Genomic DNA, 18,971 nt, shown 5'->3' with positions numbered 1-18,971 from the left:
AAAGGAAGGCAGCTTGGGGCTACGGCAAACACAGACTCGCTTACCATCCAAGCAGCAGCTTGAATGTAAATGATATCCTTCAACTCTTTAGAAACTGTAACCATGTTTTCTTTAAAGGTAAATTATTATCCAGCAGGTGTGTCATCCAGTTCAGAAGAATTGAAGTTCCTTTTTAAAACTGACTCTTTGGGTTGAAGCTGTAGTAACTGTCCTATCGTTTGGACGTTTTCAAGATGAAATGGATGTTTGATGGACTGAAACCTGGTGCACTATATGTTGTAGGAAAAACAATGCAAGTCATTTTTTCTCAGCCTTGAGGGATTTTGTGTGTGAGTGTGTATGTGTGTGTGTGTTTTTAATGAGAGTTGACTTTTTAGAGAGTTTGGTTGTTACTGTTTTCAGGACTTTGCCTCGTCTTTCATCTTCATGTTTTTTCGGGAAATCTCTGTTTCAGGCGTGGAGCAGGGGTGGTCCCCACTGAAGCTCCCTTTCCTCCCTCCAGGGCTCAATTGATCTTTCTGCTCAGTGGATCCATCACTTCCTGCTCAGCTCCTGAGAGATCATCACTCATTTTTCCTCCTGACTGGCTGAGATGCCTCTTTCTTCAATTTAGAAAAACAACTTTTGCCAGTGATTTATTTTTTAAAGAAAGTTTTTAGAAGGAGTGTATGTGGTCTGTTAACACCCTGAGGTTCAAGAACAGAATAGGACATATCGGAATGGGAACAGATACAGAAAAAAATACAGGACTGGCTGCAAAGGCAGATGAACTTTGTAATTTGAAGGAAATTTCCAAAGAAGCAGGACAGAAATCCCCATGGTTCCTCATCTAAAGCTGGTCTGACACAAATTAGGGAACATAATACGTTGAACTGTATATAGTTTTTGTAGAAAATCAGCAACTGCATATCAGCAACTTTATTTGATACACATGATAGTTTAATTTTTTTTTTTTAAATTAGAATGAACAGGCCTTAGTAACTTACTGTTTTTGGTGGTGAAACAGGAAGGAGTTAAGTAACTTTGATCAATGTTGATCTTTGGTATTTATCTTGGATTTAAATTCATGGTCATTAACATCAATAAAGACAATAGCTAACGCATAAAACATTGTTTCAGGCACAATTCTATGCTGTGTATGTATCTCTTTATCTTTCTCTTTATTTATCTAATCATTGACTCCTCTAGTCTTTGAGAAAGTATTATTATTATTCTTGTTTTACGGAGGGTCAGAGAGAGGGGTTAGCTAACTTGCCCAAATCATGTAGGTAAAAGCTGGTGGAAGTCAGGTTCTCACTCATGCTCTCTGGCTCCAGAGTCCGGCCCCTAAGCCCCATGTCGTCTCCCAGTGGGCTCTGAATGCCACCCCCATCATATACTTGTCCCTGGTGCACGTCATCTCTCCTCCTCTCCAGTGGGACTATTTAAACATCTCTCTCCTGGAGCGTCCAGTACCTCCTCTCCTATGTGCATTCTCAGCTCATGACTGCTTTCTAGATATCTGTAAGAAAACTGAAGTAATCCGAAGAGAATTTGCGTATGCTCCAGCACTGTTAACACCCTGCCCTCCTAAATCCGCATCTGTGTTTATACTCTGCCACCTCTCCAGTGACTGTGGATCAGCTGTCCCACTTCAACTGGCCCCGGACACTACAGGACGCCCGCCTTGATCCACACAGCAACACTCCTGCAACAGGTTGCTGCTCTTTGGCATCGTTAATTTGACCCTTTCTTCCGGGTTAGTCTCAGAGACATACAAGCATGTTTTCATTTCTCTCTTCTTAAAAAAAAGAAGCTATTACCTCACACCTTTTTAAAAAATATATTTTTTTATTGAAGTACAGTCAATTCACAATGTTGTATCAATTTCTGGTGTACAGCACAATGCTTCAGTCACATAGGAACATACATTCGTTCTCATATTCTTTTCACCATGTTACTACAAGATATTGGATGTGGTTCCCTGTGCTTTACAGTATAAACTTGTTGTTTATCTATTTTATATATATATACTCACAGACATAGAAAACAAACTTATGGTTACCAGAGAGGGAAGAGGATGGGAAGGGATAGATTGAGAGTTTGAGATTTGCAGATACTAACCTCACACCTTTTTTTTTTTTTTCAGTTGCTCTCTCACTTTCTTCCCCACTATGATAAAACTCTCAGAAAGAGTTACCTATAATCACTTCCCCAAATGCCTCTCCTCCCCATTCAGTTTTGAACTCTGAGTAAGCACTTGTCTGCAGCTCCTGACAAAGTCACCACTGACTTCCGCACTGGGGCCGTATCCCTCGGTTCCTTCTTTTCTCAGTCGATGTCTCCGCTGCATTTGGCATCTTGAGTTCCTGCTTTGATTCAGTTTCTGGAAGGCCACGCTGTTCTGGCTTTCTCCCTGCCTTCCTGGTTGTTGCCTCTCTGCCACTTTTGCTCCTTATGTCTCTGACCTTGAAACGCTGGAGTGGTCCAGGATTCAGAGTTTCTTTTTCTCTTTGCACTAACCTCAGGGCTTCCATCCTTTCTCATGCCTTTCAATATTGTTTGTGTCAGCTTTTCTCGGGGGCCATTTCAGATCCCATTGGACTACCTTTTGCTTCAGCTCTTCATCGCCTTCAACGTGCACATCTGCGTCTTTTGTTTTGGGCTCCCTGCATGCCATAGACTGTGTCCTCATAAAATTCAGATGTTGAAACCAAATCCCCAAGATCTGGGAGGTGAACAGGTCATGGTGAGTGAAGTTAGTGCCCTTATAAAGAAGACCTCAGATGGCTTCTTTATCTCTTCTTCATGTGAGGACACGGGGACCATGGCTGCCTGTGGACCAGGAAATGAGCCCTCACGAGACACTCAATGTGCCGACACGTTTGGCTTGGACCTCCCAGCCTCTGGAACTAGGAGAAATAAGTTCTGATCGTAAGCCACCCAGTCTAGTGTTTTGTTACAGAAGTCCAAATGGACTGAGACATCGCCATCTGGAGACCTCCCTGCTTGTGGGACCCACCCCCATTTGTGCAACCAAGGCTTAACACCACCAGGGCATGAGGTCCAGCAGATAAATTCCTCTTTTCCACTTTTTGGTTCCCCTATCATGGCCAATTTTGCTATTCCATCCCCTGATGCTTTAGTTTTCATTACAACTTCACAATTCTAAGAATGGGAGCAAGCAATGAATATACTTCCCCTTTTCCTGTCAATACTCTGAACATAGCCTTGACAAAAATCCATCTCTTCATTAGATTCCAGAGCCATCCACAACAATCCTATCCTACGATCTTCAGGTCAGACGCTCTGTATCTATCTACTGCGTTAAATTGTACTTGCTGTATACCTTTGGGTTGTCTCATAAGCAATTTCTCCCTTTCTGTAATGTACCCACACATAATAAATGAGAGCTTTATTTTCCTTTACTAATTTTATTCCCTACTTTCTGGTGAAATAGTTCCAGTTATCTCGCCTTCCATATAGGTGCTATTCCAACTTCTAAAAATGATTTGATCTTCTCTTTACCTTAGTTCGTGAATCTTTCTAATTTCTCCCAGCCCTCCTTGCTTTTGTTAATCACCTGCCTCGAACATACCTTTCCGTGCCTTGTGGTAAAAGTCTCTGACCTGTATTTCTCACCTCAACCCCATATCATACACATCTTATATTCTCTGACTCAGAACTACAGTTGAATAAAATCCAAAGACCTCTGAACACAAGCCTTTAAAAGACCGAAGCAAAAGTAGCTCAAAAGAAAGAAGAGAATGGTGAATGGAGTGAGAAACACCAGATGTGTCTTTGTTTGCCACTAAAGAGCAAAAACAGAAGAAAAAAAAAAAAAAAACACCTTTATTTTCACTCAGACATCTTCCTGTTCTCTTTCAAACTTTGGCAGCTCCCTTCCGTGAAGTTTTGTACTAATAGCAAGCAGCCTGTCCGCTGGCTCCATTCCTCCCACTCCTACCTCTGCATTCTCGCTGAAGGATAAAGGGTAAAGGGCAAGTACAAAAGCAAATGTCAAGAAATCATGCATCACTAAGATTCAGTCAAAATATTCGGCGTATCTCAGGTCTAATTTGTTTGTGTCGCTTCTGCCTTTAAGCTTCCAATGCCGGGTCTTTGGGGTGTCATCTGGAGGGATGCAAGTTCTAGTCATTTTTAGGTAACAGAAGTAGCGTGACCCACGTTCCACTTCTGTTCTAAACACAAGCACATATGGACTCCCACGCGATCAGTTTTCTTTATTTATAATCACGTATTTCCTGAACTGGTCACCTTCACGTCAGACTGCCCATCCTCGTTGCCACCTTGTTCGTACTACTTTCGTCATTCCGTGATCTAATTCCTTCTGTCTGTGATCATTATTATTTGGTGCCACTCTTCTCTAGCTGTCTTTGTCAAAAGCTGGCTCCCCAAACATTACAACAAAAGCTTTTGATAAGACAGATTTGTCGCTGAATTTATTGCTTACCACCGCAAGGGAGAAGGCCACCTCGCAAAGCTTTGGCATTGGAAATTGGAAATTTGGGTGAAGGCAGGTCTTTCAGTGCAAGGACTTGACTGGGTAACAATCATGATATAATAGTTCAGGCTGATTAGACACAGCAAGGTGAAGATTTTGAGGCAGAAATTCAAAGAATCTTATGGTGCAAACCCAAGACAGTCCTGGAAGAGTCACGCATTGCTAATGAAGACAGTAAAAGATGGTAGAGCCGTGTTAAGGAAGAGGGTAGGATGTGGCTCTGATTTGGACACCCAGGCTGAGTGATGGGGTTGACAATTTTGGTTCTCACCTTCAACCTCCTATATATCCTTGGAGAACTAAAGTGCCTAAAAATAAATGTGCTTTTTCTGACAGCCTCATCATGAACAGAAAGATTATTTTCTATCCAGAAGTGGAATTGCTGGGTTAATTTTTTTGGATACAGATTGAAAATGTTTTTTTTAAAGCTCAGTATAAGACATTAAATTAGGAACCTGATTCTGTCATCTGAATTATTCACTATTCTACACAGCTTCTAGTTATTGGGAAAATGTCTTCAGAAGTCCCTCAACCAAGCCATTGGTGAGGTCGAAGCAGAGGACAGTAGTGTGCAATTAATTACCTACCTGCTTTCACTTTGTCATCATGTATTTTGGAATTATTGGCAACTTTTTTTTTAACAAGCACTGAATTGTAAATAACTGGAATTACATCAAACACACATTTTCCCAGAGAAATCCCAGTAATATCAGAGGTTACTGAAGAAGCAGATGAAAACAGAGCTGCTTTCTTTCTTGATAGCTCACATACTTTCTTTGAACTATTCTAAAATCGTTTCCTGGATAGGTATCAAATCCTAGCCTGCAATTTGCAGAGTCCCCATTGTTTATTCTCTGTGAGTACTTTTCCTGTGGGCTTACTCTGTTGTGCACTGGGATACATTGATGAAGAAGATCTCAACCCTGTCAGTTCTACTGGGGAGCAGACACATGGGCCATTACAATGCACTCTGATAATTAGCATGGAATTCATACGAGGCAGGGTTTCATTTGTGCGGTGGCTGTATTCAGGAATCTACCAGCCTTGAGACTTGGCACAGATGACTGACTGGGATGTCTTCCTTGGGTTGTCCCAAGGAAGATCTGAACTGGTTTAGGGGCACTAAGTATGTCACTGCCATCTACCAGATGAGTGCAGAGCTAAACTTATGGATGAATGGAAGTCTTAGACTTACATGGAGTGAACAGAAAAGTAAAAGTATAGACTGATCCATTTTAATTAAAAAAAAAAACTCACAGTGATAGTGGTTCTGAATTCTACGACCAGAGTCCAGGCATACCTTGGAGATGTAGATTCAGTTTGAGAGCACTGCTATGAAGTTATTATCACAATAAAGTGAGTCAGATGAATTTTTTGGTTTCCCAGTGTGGAAGATATGTTTATACAATATTATAGTATATTGAGTATACAGTAGCATCGTGTCTAAAAAAGCCAATGAATATAACTTTACTAAAAGAAAAGACTTCATTGCTAAAAAGGTCTAACCATCATCTGAGCCTTCAGTGAGTTGTAATCTTTTTCTAATAGTAACTTCCAAGAGCAGTGATCACAGACCACCATAACAAATGTAATAATAACAACAGCATTTAAAATATTGTGAGATTTACCAAAATGTGACAGAGACACAAAGTGAGCAAATGTTGTTGGAAAAATGGTGCTGATAAACTTGCTTGACCCAGGGTTGCCAGGAACCTTCATTATATTAAAAAAAAAAATTTTGCAGTATTTGCAAACTGCAGTAAAGCAAAGGGCAATAAAACAAGGTCTACCCATATGGATTTTCTGTTTGAGTTAAACAAATGGGACAGATAAGGAAAGTGAAAACATTTTGATATTAAGAGAACTGTTCAAGCGTCCTATTTCAGAACCCAGATTTTCAGTACTAACAGAATTTCCCTATTGCAATAATTATTCTTTCTTTAGATTAGGTTTTATAGTGTGCTTTTAGCTGCATTATGTAATGTGAAAGTTTAAACTTATTCTATCTTTTTGTTTTAAAATGTATTTATTAATATTTGATAAGTGTTAAAAATTACACAAGGTAAGAGAAGATTATCTATAACCTACCATTTGGAGGAAATACTGAAAGATAGAAATGAGAATCTCACCTCTGCCCACAATACCATCTGCAGGGGTAGCAGCTACTTATAGTCTTGTTAATATCTTTCTAAATGAAGCGTTCTTTGTCTCAATTCCAGATGAATTCTGAATACGGGTTGAGTCCATTACAATACATCCTTTACAGAATAAATCTGTATGCGCCTTCTTGGAGTATTTACTGTTATTCCCGTGAAGCTGGGACAAGGCCTTAATTAGCTCTTTGTGCCTTGGCGGCCTTGCCCATAACTAGACTTAAACCCCAGCCTACCTTGGCTGTGGATGGGCTGGGCTTGATAAAAGAAATTATGCACCATAGAAGTTGCAAGAATCAGGTGTATGTGTACACCATCCAGAGCCTAAGGAGAACCCCAGGGCTGGATTATGAGGGTACCAGGAGGTTAGGCTGAATTAGCAATAATTCATGGACTTGGGAGAACTTCTTCACAGCACAGGATTTTAAACCCCAGTAAAGAGTCCAGGGGATGAGGGGGAACTCATTTCTGGATGGCTCTTATAAGCCTAGAGAAAGTGATTGGCAGAGGCAAGTGAAGTGGATGTGCCTGAGTTTTCTGGGCAGAGGGTAGAGCTGAGGGACACACACTAGAGGCAGGTGGGGAAGCCCGGAGGATCCATCATGAACCAAGACCATGAGGGGGATGTGCTGGTGAACTTGACGCCAGCACCACCAAGTTCAGTGGTGACTCTCCTCAGTAGGCTAGAGCTTTTGATAGGATAGGTGGTCGAAGAACTGGGCTCATTCTTATCCAGGGGGATGATGGGGCCTTGGATCAGGTGGTGGGTTCTAATTGCCAGAAGCCAGGAGGCTGTAACTCAGGATCATAATGATCCTCAAGGTCAGAGGGGCAGCCAAATGGCCTTGACCCACAGGGAGTTGTGGATATGGTTATCAGCGTTTGGCATCCTAAGGGGAACCACAGATGCACAACCAATGAGGGCGCTGCTTCACGTTTACCAGTAGAAAAGGGGAAAATGGAGATGCAGAAGGTTGAGGGCTGCTAACCCAACAAGCTTGCTCAGTTCTTGGACTCATGCCAAATTTTTTGGTGTTAATAGGCTCTATTTTTTTTAGAGGAATTTTAGGTTTACAGAGAATTGTACATTGCACAGGAAGTACAGAGAGTTCTGACATAGCCCGTCTCCCCTGCCCCACCCCCACAGTTTCTCCTGTTGTTTGCACCTTGCATTAGTCTGGTATGTTTGTTACAATTGATGGACCAACACTGACATTATTATTAGCTAAGATCTGTGGTCTACAGTAGGGTTCACTTTGTTGTGCAGGTCTGTGGGTTTTAACAAATGCATAACATCATGTAACCACTGTTACAGTAGCACATAGAGTAGTTTCAACACCCTAAAAATTCTGTGCCCATCAGTTCCTTCTTTCTTTGGAAACCCTGGCAACTACTTATCTTTTCACTATCTTACTTTCACTATAGTTTTGCCTTTACTAAAATGCCAAGCAGTTGGAATCAAGCAATGTATAGTTTTCAGACATATGTCTTTTACTTAGAATAGGCATTTAATTTCCTCTGTCTTTTCATAGCTTATTTCCTCTTATCACTAAAATGCTATTCCATTGTATGGATGTATTACAATTTGTTTATTTGTTCAACTATTGAAGGACATCTTGATAATTTCCAGTTTTTGGTGATTATAAATAAAGTGCTATAAATATTTATGTGAAGAAGTTGTGGATACAGTTTTCAAACAATTTGGCTAAATACCAAGGAGTGTGATTGCAGGATCATAAGGTAGAGTATGTTTGGTTTTGTAAGAAACTGCTAAACTGTCTTCCAAAGTGACTGTACCATTTTGCATTACCATCAACAGGGGATGTGGGTTCCTGCTTTTTTGGGGGGGGATTTTTGCCATTTTAATAAGAGTGTAGTATTGTATCATTGTTTTAACATGCGATTCCCTGAACACATTATGTTGAGCATCTTTTCATATGCTTATTTGCCATCTGTATATCTTTTTAGTTGAGGTATCTGTTCATATTTTGCTCATTAAATTTTTTTTCTAGCTTTTGGAGATACAATTGACATACAGCTGTGCAAACTGAAGGTGTACAACTGTGTTGCTTTGATACACTTACTATTGAAAAATGATCACCACCATAGTGTAGGCCAACACCTCTGTTACATCATATATCATTTATTTTTTGTGGTGAGAACATTTAAGATCCATTCTTAACAACTTTCAAGTATTATTAATGCAGCCTTATTAAGCACAATCACCATGCTGTACATCAGAGCACAATCATTTATTCATTTTTTAAGTGGAAGTTTGTACACTTTGATCAATTTCTCCCCATCTCCCCCTTTCCAGTCCCTGGTAACCACCATTCTACTCTCTATTTCTATGAGCTCACCTTTTTTAGATTCTACATGTAAGTTATGTACAGTACTTGTCTTTGTCTGTCTGGCTTACTTAGCATAATGCTCTCAAAGTCCGTCCATGTCGTCACAAATGGCACCATTTACTTCTTTCTCATGGCTGAGTAACACTCCATTGTGTACATATACCACATCTTCTTTATCCATTTATCTGTTGACAGATGCTTGGGTTACTTCCATATCTTGACTGCTGTAAATAATGTTGCAATGAAAATGGAATGCAGATATGTTTTCAATATCCTGTTTTCATTTCCTATTGGATATATACTCAGAAATGGGATTACAGGATCATATTGTAAAGTCATTTTTTTCTATCTTGAGTTCTAATCCAAGTTGCATCATTTAACAGTCATGTGATCTCGGACCACTGAGTAATATTTATCTTCAAGTAGAAGTAGGGAACAGTGCAAGGTGTGTTTTGGACATGATGAGACGATGTGTATAATGCACCCAGTCTGGCGTTAGGGCACTGAATCTGTAAGACTTTTCCCCCTTCCTCAATAAACCAGATAAAAACAAGCCTGGTTGCTATCATTACCAGGTTATTTTCTTCCCCTTTTGGCGTATGTAGAGAAAAAGTGATAAAGAAATTATTAGTTGAATATAATTTTATCTTTTGGCAACAAAATAAAATCTTGCTTTATAAAATATTACACTACTGGACTGTACTGATTTACTTTGGTTGCCACCACTCCAATTCATTTCTTGTCTAAAAGATGAACGACACTTGAAACAGTATAAGGTAATGTTATTTTTAATAGGCAGTAGCTGTTAATAAAGGAGTTTCCCAGCTGAAACGCGGCAATAAACAGCCCTGACGGCAGTGAAATACGTGGGTTTTTTTTTTTTCCTAAATGGAAACTAGTGAACGTATAAAATGTTGCGGCACCTGAATTCAGAATCAGGATATAAAAGCGCCACGTTTCTATGTTTGCATGCCTTTTTACACTCTTCTTTCTCTCTCTCAGTTTTACTTTCTCCTTTCTCTTTCTGCCTCCCTTAAAAGCTAAAACCTGAAATGAGCTTTGACATGATACAATCCTCTACTCATTTAGTGTGGGGGGTGGGCTGAGTGCCTGGCCAGTGTAACACAAAATTGCAACTTCAAAACCTAAAGGGCCTTTTAAAATAGCATGAGACTTATAAATAGAAAAGGCATATTGAATGCAAGAACTATATTTCTTTCATGTAGTGGCATTTTAAAATTTCAGATCTTGCATTTATTTACATGTGCCGAGTGAAAGTTGAAATGATCATGAACCCCTTCATAGGTTACATTCAATTAGCAGCTACTTACTGAGCAATATTATCTACCAGCAATGTTGCTAGTGACTGGGAGTGCAGATAGTGAGAAAGTCACAAACCATCTGCAGTCTTACAGGCTAGTGGAGGAACCGCTGAAATAAACAGGCTGCAACCACCCCCATAGAGCTAAGATCAGTGAGAACAGAAGGCTGTGAGAGCATCCAGGAGTGAAATTTAACTCAGCCTGGGGGAATAAGCCAAGATACTTTGGAGATAGTCCTCGAAGCTAGAAGATACAGAATAATTTGTGTTAATCTGGTGATTGGGATGGGGAAGGGATCTCAGTTCTGGAGTCAACAGGTGGCATGTTCAGAAAGCTGTCAGTGTAAGAGTGGAGTCAGGCTGCAGCTGAGAATGTAAGGGAAGGGATCATCAGCAGTGAATCTCAGAAGGTAAACTGTGTTTGCGAAGCCATGCGAAGGACTGTGGCATTTATACTGATTGCAGATGGAGATATGCAGGTGTGGCTTTATGCTTTAAGATGATCACTCTGCTTGAAGAATGGAAAATTAGTTGTGGGGAGGGTTCAGGGTGTTGCTGAGATGAGAACTGACATCTATATAAAATGCCTAAGACTTGATGATTGATGGGTTGAGTGGGTGAGAGAATAGTCCAGGACCAACATATGGGTTCCTGGCTTGGGAAGATGGACAGAAGAAGGTGCCTTCATTGAAATATAGAATATGGGAGTAAAGGCTGGTTGGCTGGGTTGGGGAAAGAAAGATGAGGTTCATTTCTGATTCAAATAGACATGCCAGTTAGTCTGTCTATGTGTTGTGTTGTGTGTGTGTGTGTGTGTTTGTGTGTGTACTCAGGAAGGAGACGTAAGATACAGGTTTGATAGCATGTCGTATCAGGACTTCAGATATAGATTTGAGAGATAGCAATGTAATTGATAATACCTGAAACATGAGCATGAAGAGAAAGCCTAGAAAAAGTACGATCTGAGCAGAGAAGACTAACATAGAACTCTAAGGACAATCAACATTTAAGAGACATCCAAAGAGAAGTAGGCAACAGATTACTTATTTACAAAGCAGAGTGGTAAGGGTAATAATATTTCTGAACTGGAATGATTCACAGAGCAATAAAATGCTAGATTGTTTTCAATATTAGGGCCAAATTATGGATCTTCCTCCTAGAATCCTGAATCCTGAATATCTTAGAACTTGATATTTTTTTTAATTGGGTCTTTTTTCTTAGGATATGTGAAAAATCTTGCTTTCCTTATATCTTCTTTAAATGTGGAGATGCATCCTCTGTCCTTGATCTATGGTTCTTTCTACTCTACATTCTCCAATTGCTTCTTGCAGTCTTCTGATGTCTTCATCTCTGACTGTTAAATTGCCAAAATTAAAAGAAAGTAGTGGAATAGAACTTTAATTTATGCCTTTAAGAGATCAAATATAAGGGAATATTTTGGATATTCAACCTTCATATAATTTCTATAATTATTCAGCACCACAGAATTTTATTTATACTATAAAGCACATGTTCTGAACTTTAGAATACTGTTCATTCTGAATATGCATCCTGAGAGCATATGTTTCACTTGTAAAATCAAATTAAGATGAATTGGCAGGAGAATCCATGTCCTACAGAAGAAGGAACACTGCACTCAGCCACAGTATATTTGAATTCCAGTTTCTAACACCAAATTACTGTGTTTTCTCATAAATATTCCTTAACTTTCTTGGGTCCAATTTATGTGATTTGGAAAATAATGATCTCCAATTTCCCTTCAGCTTTTAAAATCCTATGGTTCTCAGTTTATCTAAACAAACAATGCAAAGTTTCTGTTTAGTGACAGAGGACAAGCATTTCGTTCTCAAAAAAAACAATTCTAATAACTGGGACTGAAATATTTGAATAAGTTTTAGTAACAATAATGTTAAAAGTGACATGAACATGATTAAGTAAGCATAGGAATTAACATAGAGCATTTTCATGTTACTTATAACTTTATTGTGGTTTCCCCTCCATTTAAGTGCCTGCCCTTTGCTTTCAAAATTTTATTGCAGGAGATAGCATGATCATAAGGGCTTCAATTGTTTAAGCCTGATGTATACATAAGGCAATAAACAGCCATGCTTAGCTAGATAGAGAGATGGTGCAATTGCTCAGGTTAAATATTTTCTAAAGACACTCCTCTGTAAGAGTAAATGGACTGCCTTAGACCCATTTGCTCAGACTTGCAGATAGTTACCAACAGTTTCCATTCCTAAGAGGCAAACCTGGAACTGGAAGAATAGAGAAAAGAAACAAAATGTTTCCAACTTCGGACCCAGCCATTACAACGGCCTGATCTCTAGTAGACATACTAAGGTGTCCTCCTCCACTTGGCCAGAATGTTAGCTTCCCCAAAGAAAGAAGCTTTTTGTGTCCTTTGGATTTCCTGTGTTTTCATCTCTGTCTGGGTTCAGCAAGGAACGGAAGGCTTTCAGTGTGACAATGGGGTCTCCTTGCCTCCGGACAATGTGTGTGACTTCACAGATCAGTGTGGTGACATGAGCGATGAGCGGCAGTGTAAGTTCGATTTTTCTCCTTCCTCCAGGTCCTGGCCACCTCAAATCCAGGGGTGGCTGAGCCACCCAGGGAGGTTCATGTAGATACCTGGCCGGGCACGGAAGCCATTCATATGCTTTTGGTGTCAATCAGAAAGTAAAATATTCTTTTAAATAAAGTGACAGATCCACAAAGTAATGAAATGGCTTCAAATGGCTAAGATTCTAACTGGATGGAATGCATTTTGAATGAAGTTTTACTGATTATAAAGGAGTGAAATGCAGAAAGGAAGCTTTTAATGGTATATTAGTGAATCAAGATTCAAAAGAAGCTTATTACTGCAGCTTTAAAATGCAGTGATGGAAACTGTGAGCTTAAGTTGGAATTCAGTTTGGAAATACTTTAAATGAATTTTAGATTGGGTGAGAAGACTTTATTTTTGCTTATAGGCTGCTACCACCAAGTGAGTTGGTACCTACTGTACACAGCACAACTCTGACTTGGATCCTTTGATTTGAGGGTAGGGGGGTTAGTAAAAGCTTCAGAGAGTGTACAATAACATTGACTTAATTATCTGGAGGTGCTAAGTCTAGCATTTTAGAGCAATTGACTCAAACGTATTTTCTGTTTTATATTCAGATACAATATTAATCAGTGCTTCCAGAACTCTTTTCTTCTCCTACATGAGGTTCTACATGTTTGATTTTGCTATTTTTGGCCTTTTATTCACATATTCAGTTGTTATGATGTTAAAACAAGACAAGTGATTACTGAAAAATTTCTTCTCTCTAGAAGGAACCAGGTGAATGATGTTTTTCCCATAGTTTGGGGTAGCCATCATGCTGTTAGGAACGATTTGTTCTTTTTCTTCAGGATTGCTTTGGCAATTCTGGGTCTTTTATGGTTCCATATAAATTTTAGGGTTATTTGTTCCACCTTTGTGGAAAACATTGTGGGCAATTGGTAGGGATCCCATTAAATCTGTACATTGCTTTGGGTAGTATGGTGATTTTTAACTGTATTATTTCTTCCAATCCAAGAGCATGGGATATCTTTCCATCACTTTAAATCATCTTCAGTTTTCTTTATTGATGTTCATAGTTCTCAGAATATAAGGCTTTCACCTCCTTGGTCAGGTTTATTCCTGTTTGTTTGTTTGGTGTGATTTTGAAAGGGATTGTTTTTTCACTTTCCCTTTCTGACAAGTCATTGTCGAATACAAAACACATCCAAAGACAGGGATTCATTTATATTTGTCCAGTTTCCCCAGAGAGGCTACACGTGGATGGACTGCCCTTTCTCCGGCCTGTCGGGGAATAGTCCTTGCTGTTCTTTGGTGAGCAGCAAAGAGGAACCACTGCGCGGTTTGACAAGAAGTGCAAAGTCCCTTCCATTATTAGTCGCTACGAAGCTTCCTTTCGCATGGTTGCTGTGATAACACGCATGGTCCTGCTTCAGGGAAAAGGTTAACGTGAAAAAAAGGAGAGAGCCGCTGAGTGGGAAAGGTCTCGGCTGCATGAAAGATTCTAATAATGCCAGCCTTAGAGGAAAGTGAAGAAACAGGTCTGCCGAATAAACAGATTTCATTTTAAATGTCAGCACTGGGAGATCACCTTTTGACTTTTCATTTTCATTTCTGAGAAGTTTCCACTTTGGTGTTTTATTTAAAATGTGGACCGTAACCTGTAGATAAAATTGAGAATCGTTCTAAAGCGTGAGTTTCTTTGGTGCACCCACTAGGGGGAAACAATTGTGAAGGAATATCGATGTCCAAGCAATTTCTCTCTTGAAAATCTGTGATGCTAAACTTACAAGATTTTTTTTTCCCCAAAGCTAACCTTATAATGATGCTAAAGTCATTTTGAAAAAAAAAAAAAATTCTGTGACCCTCTTTAATGGCTAAATGGTGTGACCTTTAAAGAAATAGATAAATATGTTGACTTTTTAAAATGAAATTGGCATATAGTGGAAGTTGAGTTTCAGATGCAACTGATTCTATTAATTTTTTTTGAGAATTTTCTCATTTTACATGATGAACCTGTTTTTCAGAATTTTTGAACATTTTTTAAACTCAGTATTTTTAAAAGATTTAGGTTTAGAAAGACTAGATCTTCAAAATGGAATAAATCCTATATTCATACAATATTGAACACAATGAATCGGGAGCAAAAAAATAATTCTGAGGTGTAACAACTGTTTGATTCTAGTGTTGACAAGAATCTCTCTTCGTTAGAACTTTATTGATATCCTGAGCCAGGGAAATGAATGTGGGTATGTTTTAATCACGTGTCTAGTGTTGCATTGTCTGTTTCTGTGTGGATCCCAATTGCCTGGTATTCCTCATCCTATTAAGGACAGCAATAGTCTAGCTTCTCTTCCAGCATTTGCTCCAAATTCTTTGATGTGCGAAGGCTTTACTCTGTTTTATTTTTACTTAACAATTAAGGGAATAATATTACACTTGTTACTATCATTCAGATCCAAGTCAACCATAAGATTATATAAACTGTACTTATCGATACGGCGTTGAGATACGTCCGATGAAGTGGGTGCATCCCTGCCACTGGAGTATTGCCCGAAAATGTTCTCAGTTACTTTAGCATACCTGAAGTTGGTATTCAAGTTCACTGTTACACATGTTTATTTTTAGAGCTAAATTTATTGGGACTCAAAAGGGAAAAACATATTATTATTCTGACAATTTCTCTCCTACCTTGATGTCCTGTTTAAGAATTTTTCCATTTGGCCTAGGATTTTTGTAAGGAAATAGGAATCTACTTTTATGCTTTGCTTTGATAGAATATATCATAAAGTTTTGAAGCTTTACCTAACTTCTGTTGTAAACTTTTTTGGCTTTTGGAATGAGGATTTTTGCAGAAGGTATTTACTTCATATAAATCTAAATTAATATATGAAATGTGTGAAAATTACCTTAAAGGTGCATTCTCAAAATCTGAGAGGTGACAGTGTTTAATCAAATGATATTAAACATTGTTTCTGCAGTAGGATGACAAATGTCAACTACTTTTAAAAGAATTGTAAATGTTAAGTACTTTTAAAAGAATTGTAAAAGTTCATTGAAGTACTTGAAGATAAGCATTAAGAGAATTAAAAATGAGATTTCATGTATAATATGTATCTTACCACTACATTGGATGCAAAATGTTTTAAGCATATTTTTATGAAACAACTAAAAATTCTATTCACCGTAGCAAGATTTTAATTCAGAATTCAATGTCTGTTTCTCTTCACATTCCAATTATAAAAGCTCTAACTTTCCTAGAGGTAATGGTCAGAAAGGGGTCATATACAAGGAAGTAATTAAAGAAAAAAAAGAGTTATTAAGATTTCAGGATTTGTCACCAAAGGGATCTACCCTGAAGATTCTGAAAGTGCCAAAGCAGGCTCGTATGATGTACAGTTAGAATGTGATGCTGTCCCTACAAGTTTGTTCAGTAGGAGTAAGAACCCTGGAGGGGAGTCACTACACGCAGCACCCATGTGGTCTAAAGGATGGAGGGAAAAGGAAAAGGGAGACCAGAGGGAGAAAGGACTGTTGAAGATGGACTCTGAATGGCCTGGAAGGTCATTTGATAAGAAAAGTGGACACCCGTATGTAGCATGTCCTCATGCTATCTCATAATGTTTTTTTGTTTGTTTGTTTTTGTTTTTTCTGGTAATGAAAACATCTTCAAGGTCTTCTGGACACTAAAGGCATAATTGTGGAGTTCTCCAGAACGTACAAACTTGTGGTCGAGCTGGCAAGTCACAGCCTGGGTGGGGATCCTGCCCCGGTGGCTGCTGGTGGGGACGAGGCAAACAGTGAGATTATGAAGATTCGTCTTCTTAATTCTGAAAGTTGGAACTCAGGTCCTAACTTCTAGGAAGGCCCAGAGAAATCTTTATTTCTCTTGGGTTGGATAAAATAATTTGGTTTCAAAAGGGATCAGATTCTCATTCTAGGATTCCAGTCCCTAAAATGACCAAAGAGGATTCTGGTTTCTAGGTCCATAAGGCTTATTATACAAAAACATGGAAAATGTTCACAGACTCTAAGTCTCTACCTACATGGGTGCCATGGTTTGGAGTCCCAGGACATTTACCCTGATTTCACGGAAAAACTGAAGCACACTGAATCAAGTGCTCAATGAAAAATAGCAAAATATCTTTTTTGTTTATTGCATTGGGCAGACCTGTTAGTACCATTTGCATTAATGTTTCTATAGATCTTTTGAATTAATAGTGACTAGAGACTCAGACCAGGAGTTTCCATCCTACCATGTTTGAAATGTGAATAACCCGAAACTTTAGAAACCTAGTTTCATAATGACAGTTTTGTTACTGTTTGTAACACTGAAAAAACTTAGGGGATATTATAAAATATATTAAATATTTCTAAATAAAATGACCCATTAGTTACTGATATTAGAATATGTACTTAAATCTCTTTCATACTGTTTCCTTTCCATAAAATTTGGGTGTAGGCAGGTTCATTTATCTTTATCTAATTGTCAACCAAATACAGTGACCTTTGAACTACGCAGGTTTGAACTGCCTAAACCACTTATACATGGGTATTTTTCAAGAGTAAATATTGTAGTATGAAGGGGCCTTTGCTTGGTTGAATCTGCTGATATGGAGGGCTGACTATAAATTATATGAAAATTAAGCCTTGCTGTTATCTGTAATTAATTAACTGTAATTAACTGTAATTTCAGATCTGAAATCTGTAACAGATTTGTTCAGATCTGATTTGCACAAACTGCAGAATACTTCTGTTGAGGTGAACCAGCGAAGGAGAGAACTATGAGAATAGAATAGAAAAAATCCCATAGAATGGAATGGAATAGAAAAATCAGATCAAATGGAGAGCAGTACAAGTGTTTACAAAGATGGAATAAAACCTGAGCCCACAGAACTGCACACTGGTTTTGGTGTTAAAGATGAAATGTCTGTGAGATATGCCTAAAAATAATGGGAGGAGACAAAACCAGAGTGGGTAAAAGATAAGCCTTAGGGAGTCAAGAATGCTGGAGTCACCAACTCCAGAAGGCTTGGAGTATTTCAACCAAAAAAATGCATATCTTGGTATGCAAAGAAAATGAATTTACAAACTCCTTGTTGAAACTTGCTGATGGAGAGTTTGAACATTTTCCAATGAGCGAGGGATAACAAATAAAAATTAGAAGTACCCACTTAATTTGCATGACTGTTTAGAATTTTATCACTTTGTTTTAATTCAAATAAACATATTTATAAGGGCTTTTATTGTTTAATGCTAACTTTCTCTTTCTACCACCAATATTTTTCTTGTGAGAGAGATGATCTTAATCTTACTCTAAAGGATGGACTTCAGAGACACCTTGAACTGGGTTTTTTTTGGTGTGTGTGTATGTGTCTGTTAGATTTCTTCAGCTGTTTTGAAAACAATCTTCATAAAATACTTTTCATGTCAAATAACGCTGTCGGGAACTTTTCACTCTCGGCAGTTGCTGGAAGACTGGGGTGCTGTTGTACACAGTGATGTAACATAAATCATCTTCCTGAATAGAGTTTGATGTCTAGACTTGTTCCGCAGTTGTGGACTGTGTTTGTTCATAATGGGCAATGGAAATGTGAAAGAAAAGAGGCAAACTGTCCTTTCATCTCTGAGTGACATTACACAAAAGTAGCAGTGCTTCTTGCCTGTGAAAACCTGAAGGTGACAGACTAAAGCAGCACTCTCAGTGCATTCTGAAAATTGCCTGGATGGCAAATCTTTCTCACAAGGGAGAAGCTAAAACTTTACTGGAATTTTTTTTTTTTATGATCTCATTTCTATTAACTTTTGAAGGTTTACAGCAGTTAGAGTATTTTTGCTTCTATGTATGAAGGTTAAAAAAATCTTTTTTTTTTTTTTTGCGTAAAATACGAGAGCAACCAGTTTCACCACGGAGTAAAAGTAAAAACTGGGGTTCTCTTAAATTAGCCCAGAGTGGCATTTATGGACTTAGTGTTTGGAATTTTATTTTGACCCAGCTTAGAGGGTTTCTATTGTGATTTTGACAAAGGATGTCATGTAACAATTAGGGTAAACTCATTGGAGTCATGCCTTTATGAAGTGATGCTGTCCATCTAAG

The 18,971-nt window shown here is 38.5% G+C and overlaps 1 protein-coding gene across 1 annotated transcript in view; it reads left to right on the top strand.

Annotated features, from left to right (window-relative positions):
* The first annotated feature begins 12,588 nt into the window (after window positions 1–12,588).
* Window positions 12,589–18,971, top strand: part of LOC116661438 (MAM and LDL-receptor class A domain-containing protein 1-like) — a 66,184-nt gene continuing 59,801 nt past the window's right edge. Inside the window, exon 1 of the mRNA XM_032473564.1 lies at window positions 12,589–12,873. Coding sequence (XP_032329455.1) covers window positions 12,696–12,873 — 178 coding nt within the window. The 5' untranslated portion in view covers window positions 12,589–12,695. The remainder of the gene's footprint in view (window positions 12,874–18,971) is intronic.

The sequence above is a fragment of the Camelus ferus genome, chromosome 35, assembly GCF_009834535.1.
Source record: "Camelus ferus isolate YT-003-E chromosome 35, BCGSAC_Cfer_1.0, whole genome shotgun sequence".
Lineage (NCBI taxonomy): Eukaryota > Metazoa > Chordata > Mammalia > Artiodactyla > Camelidae > Camelus > Camelus ferus.
This window is presented reverse-complemented; position numbering and strand designations above follow the sequence as displayed.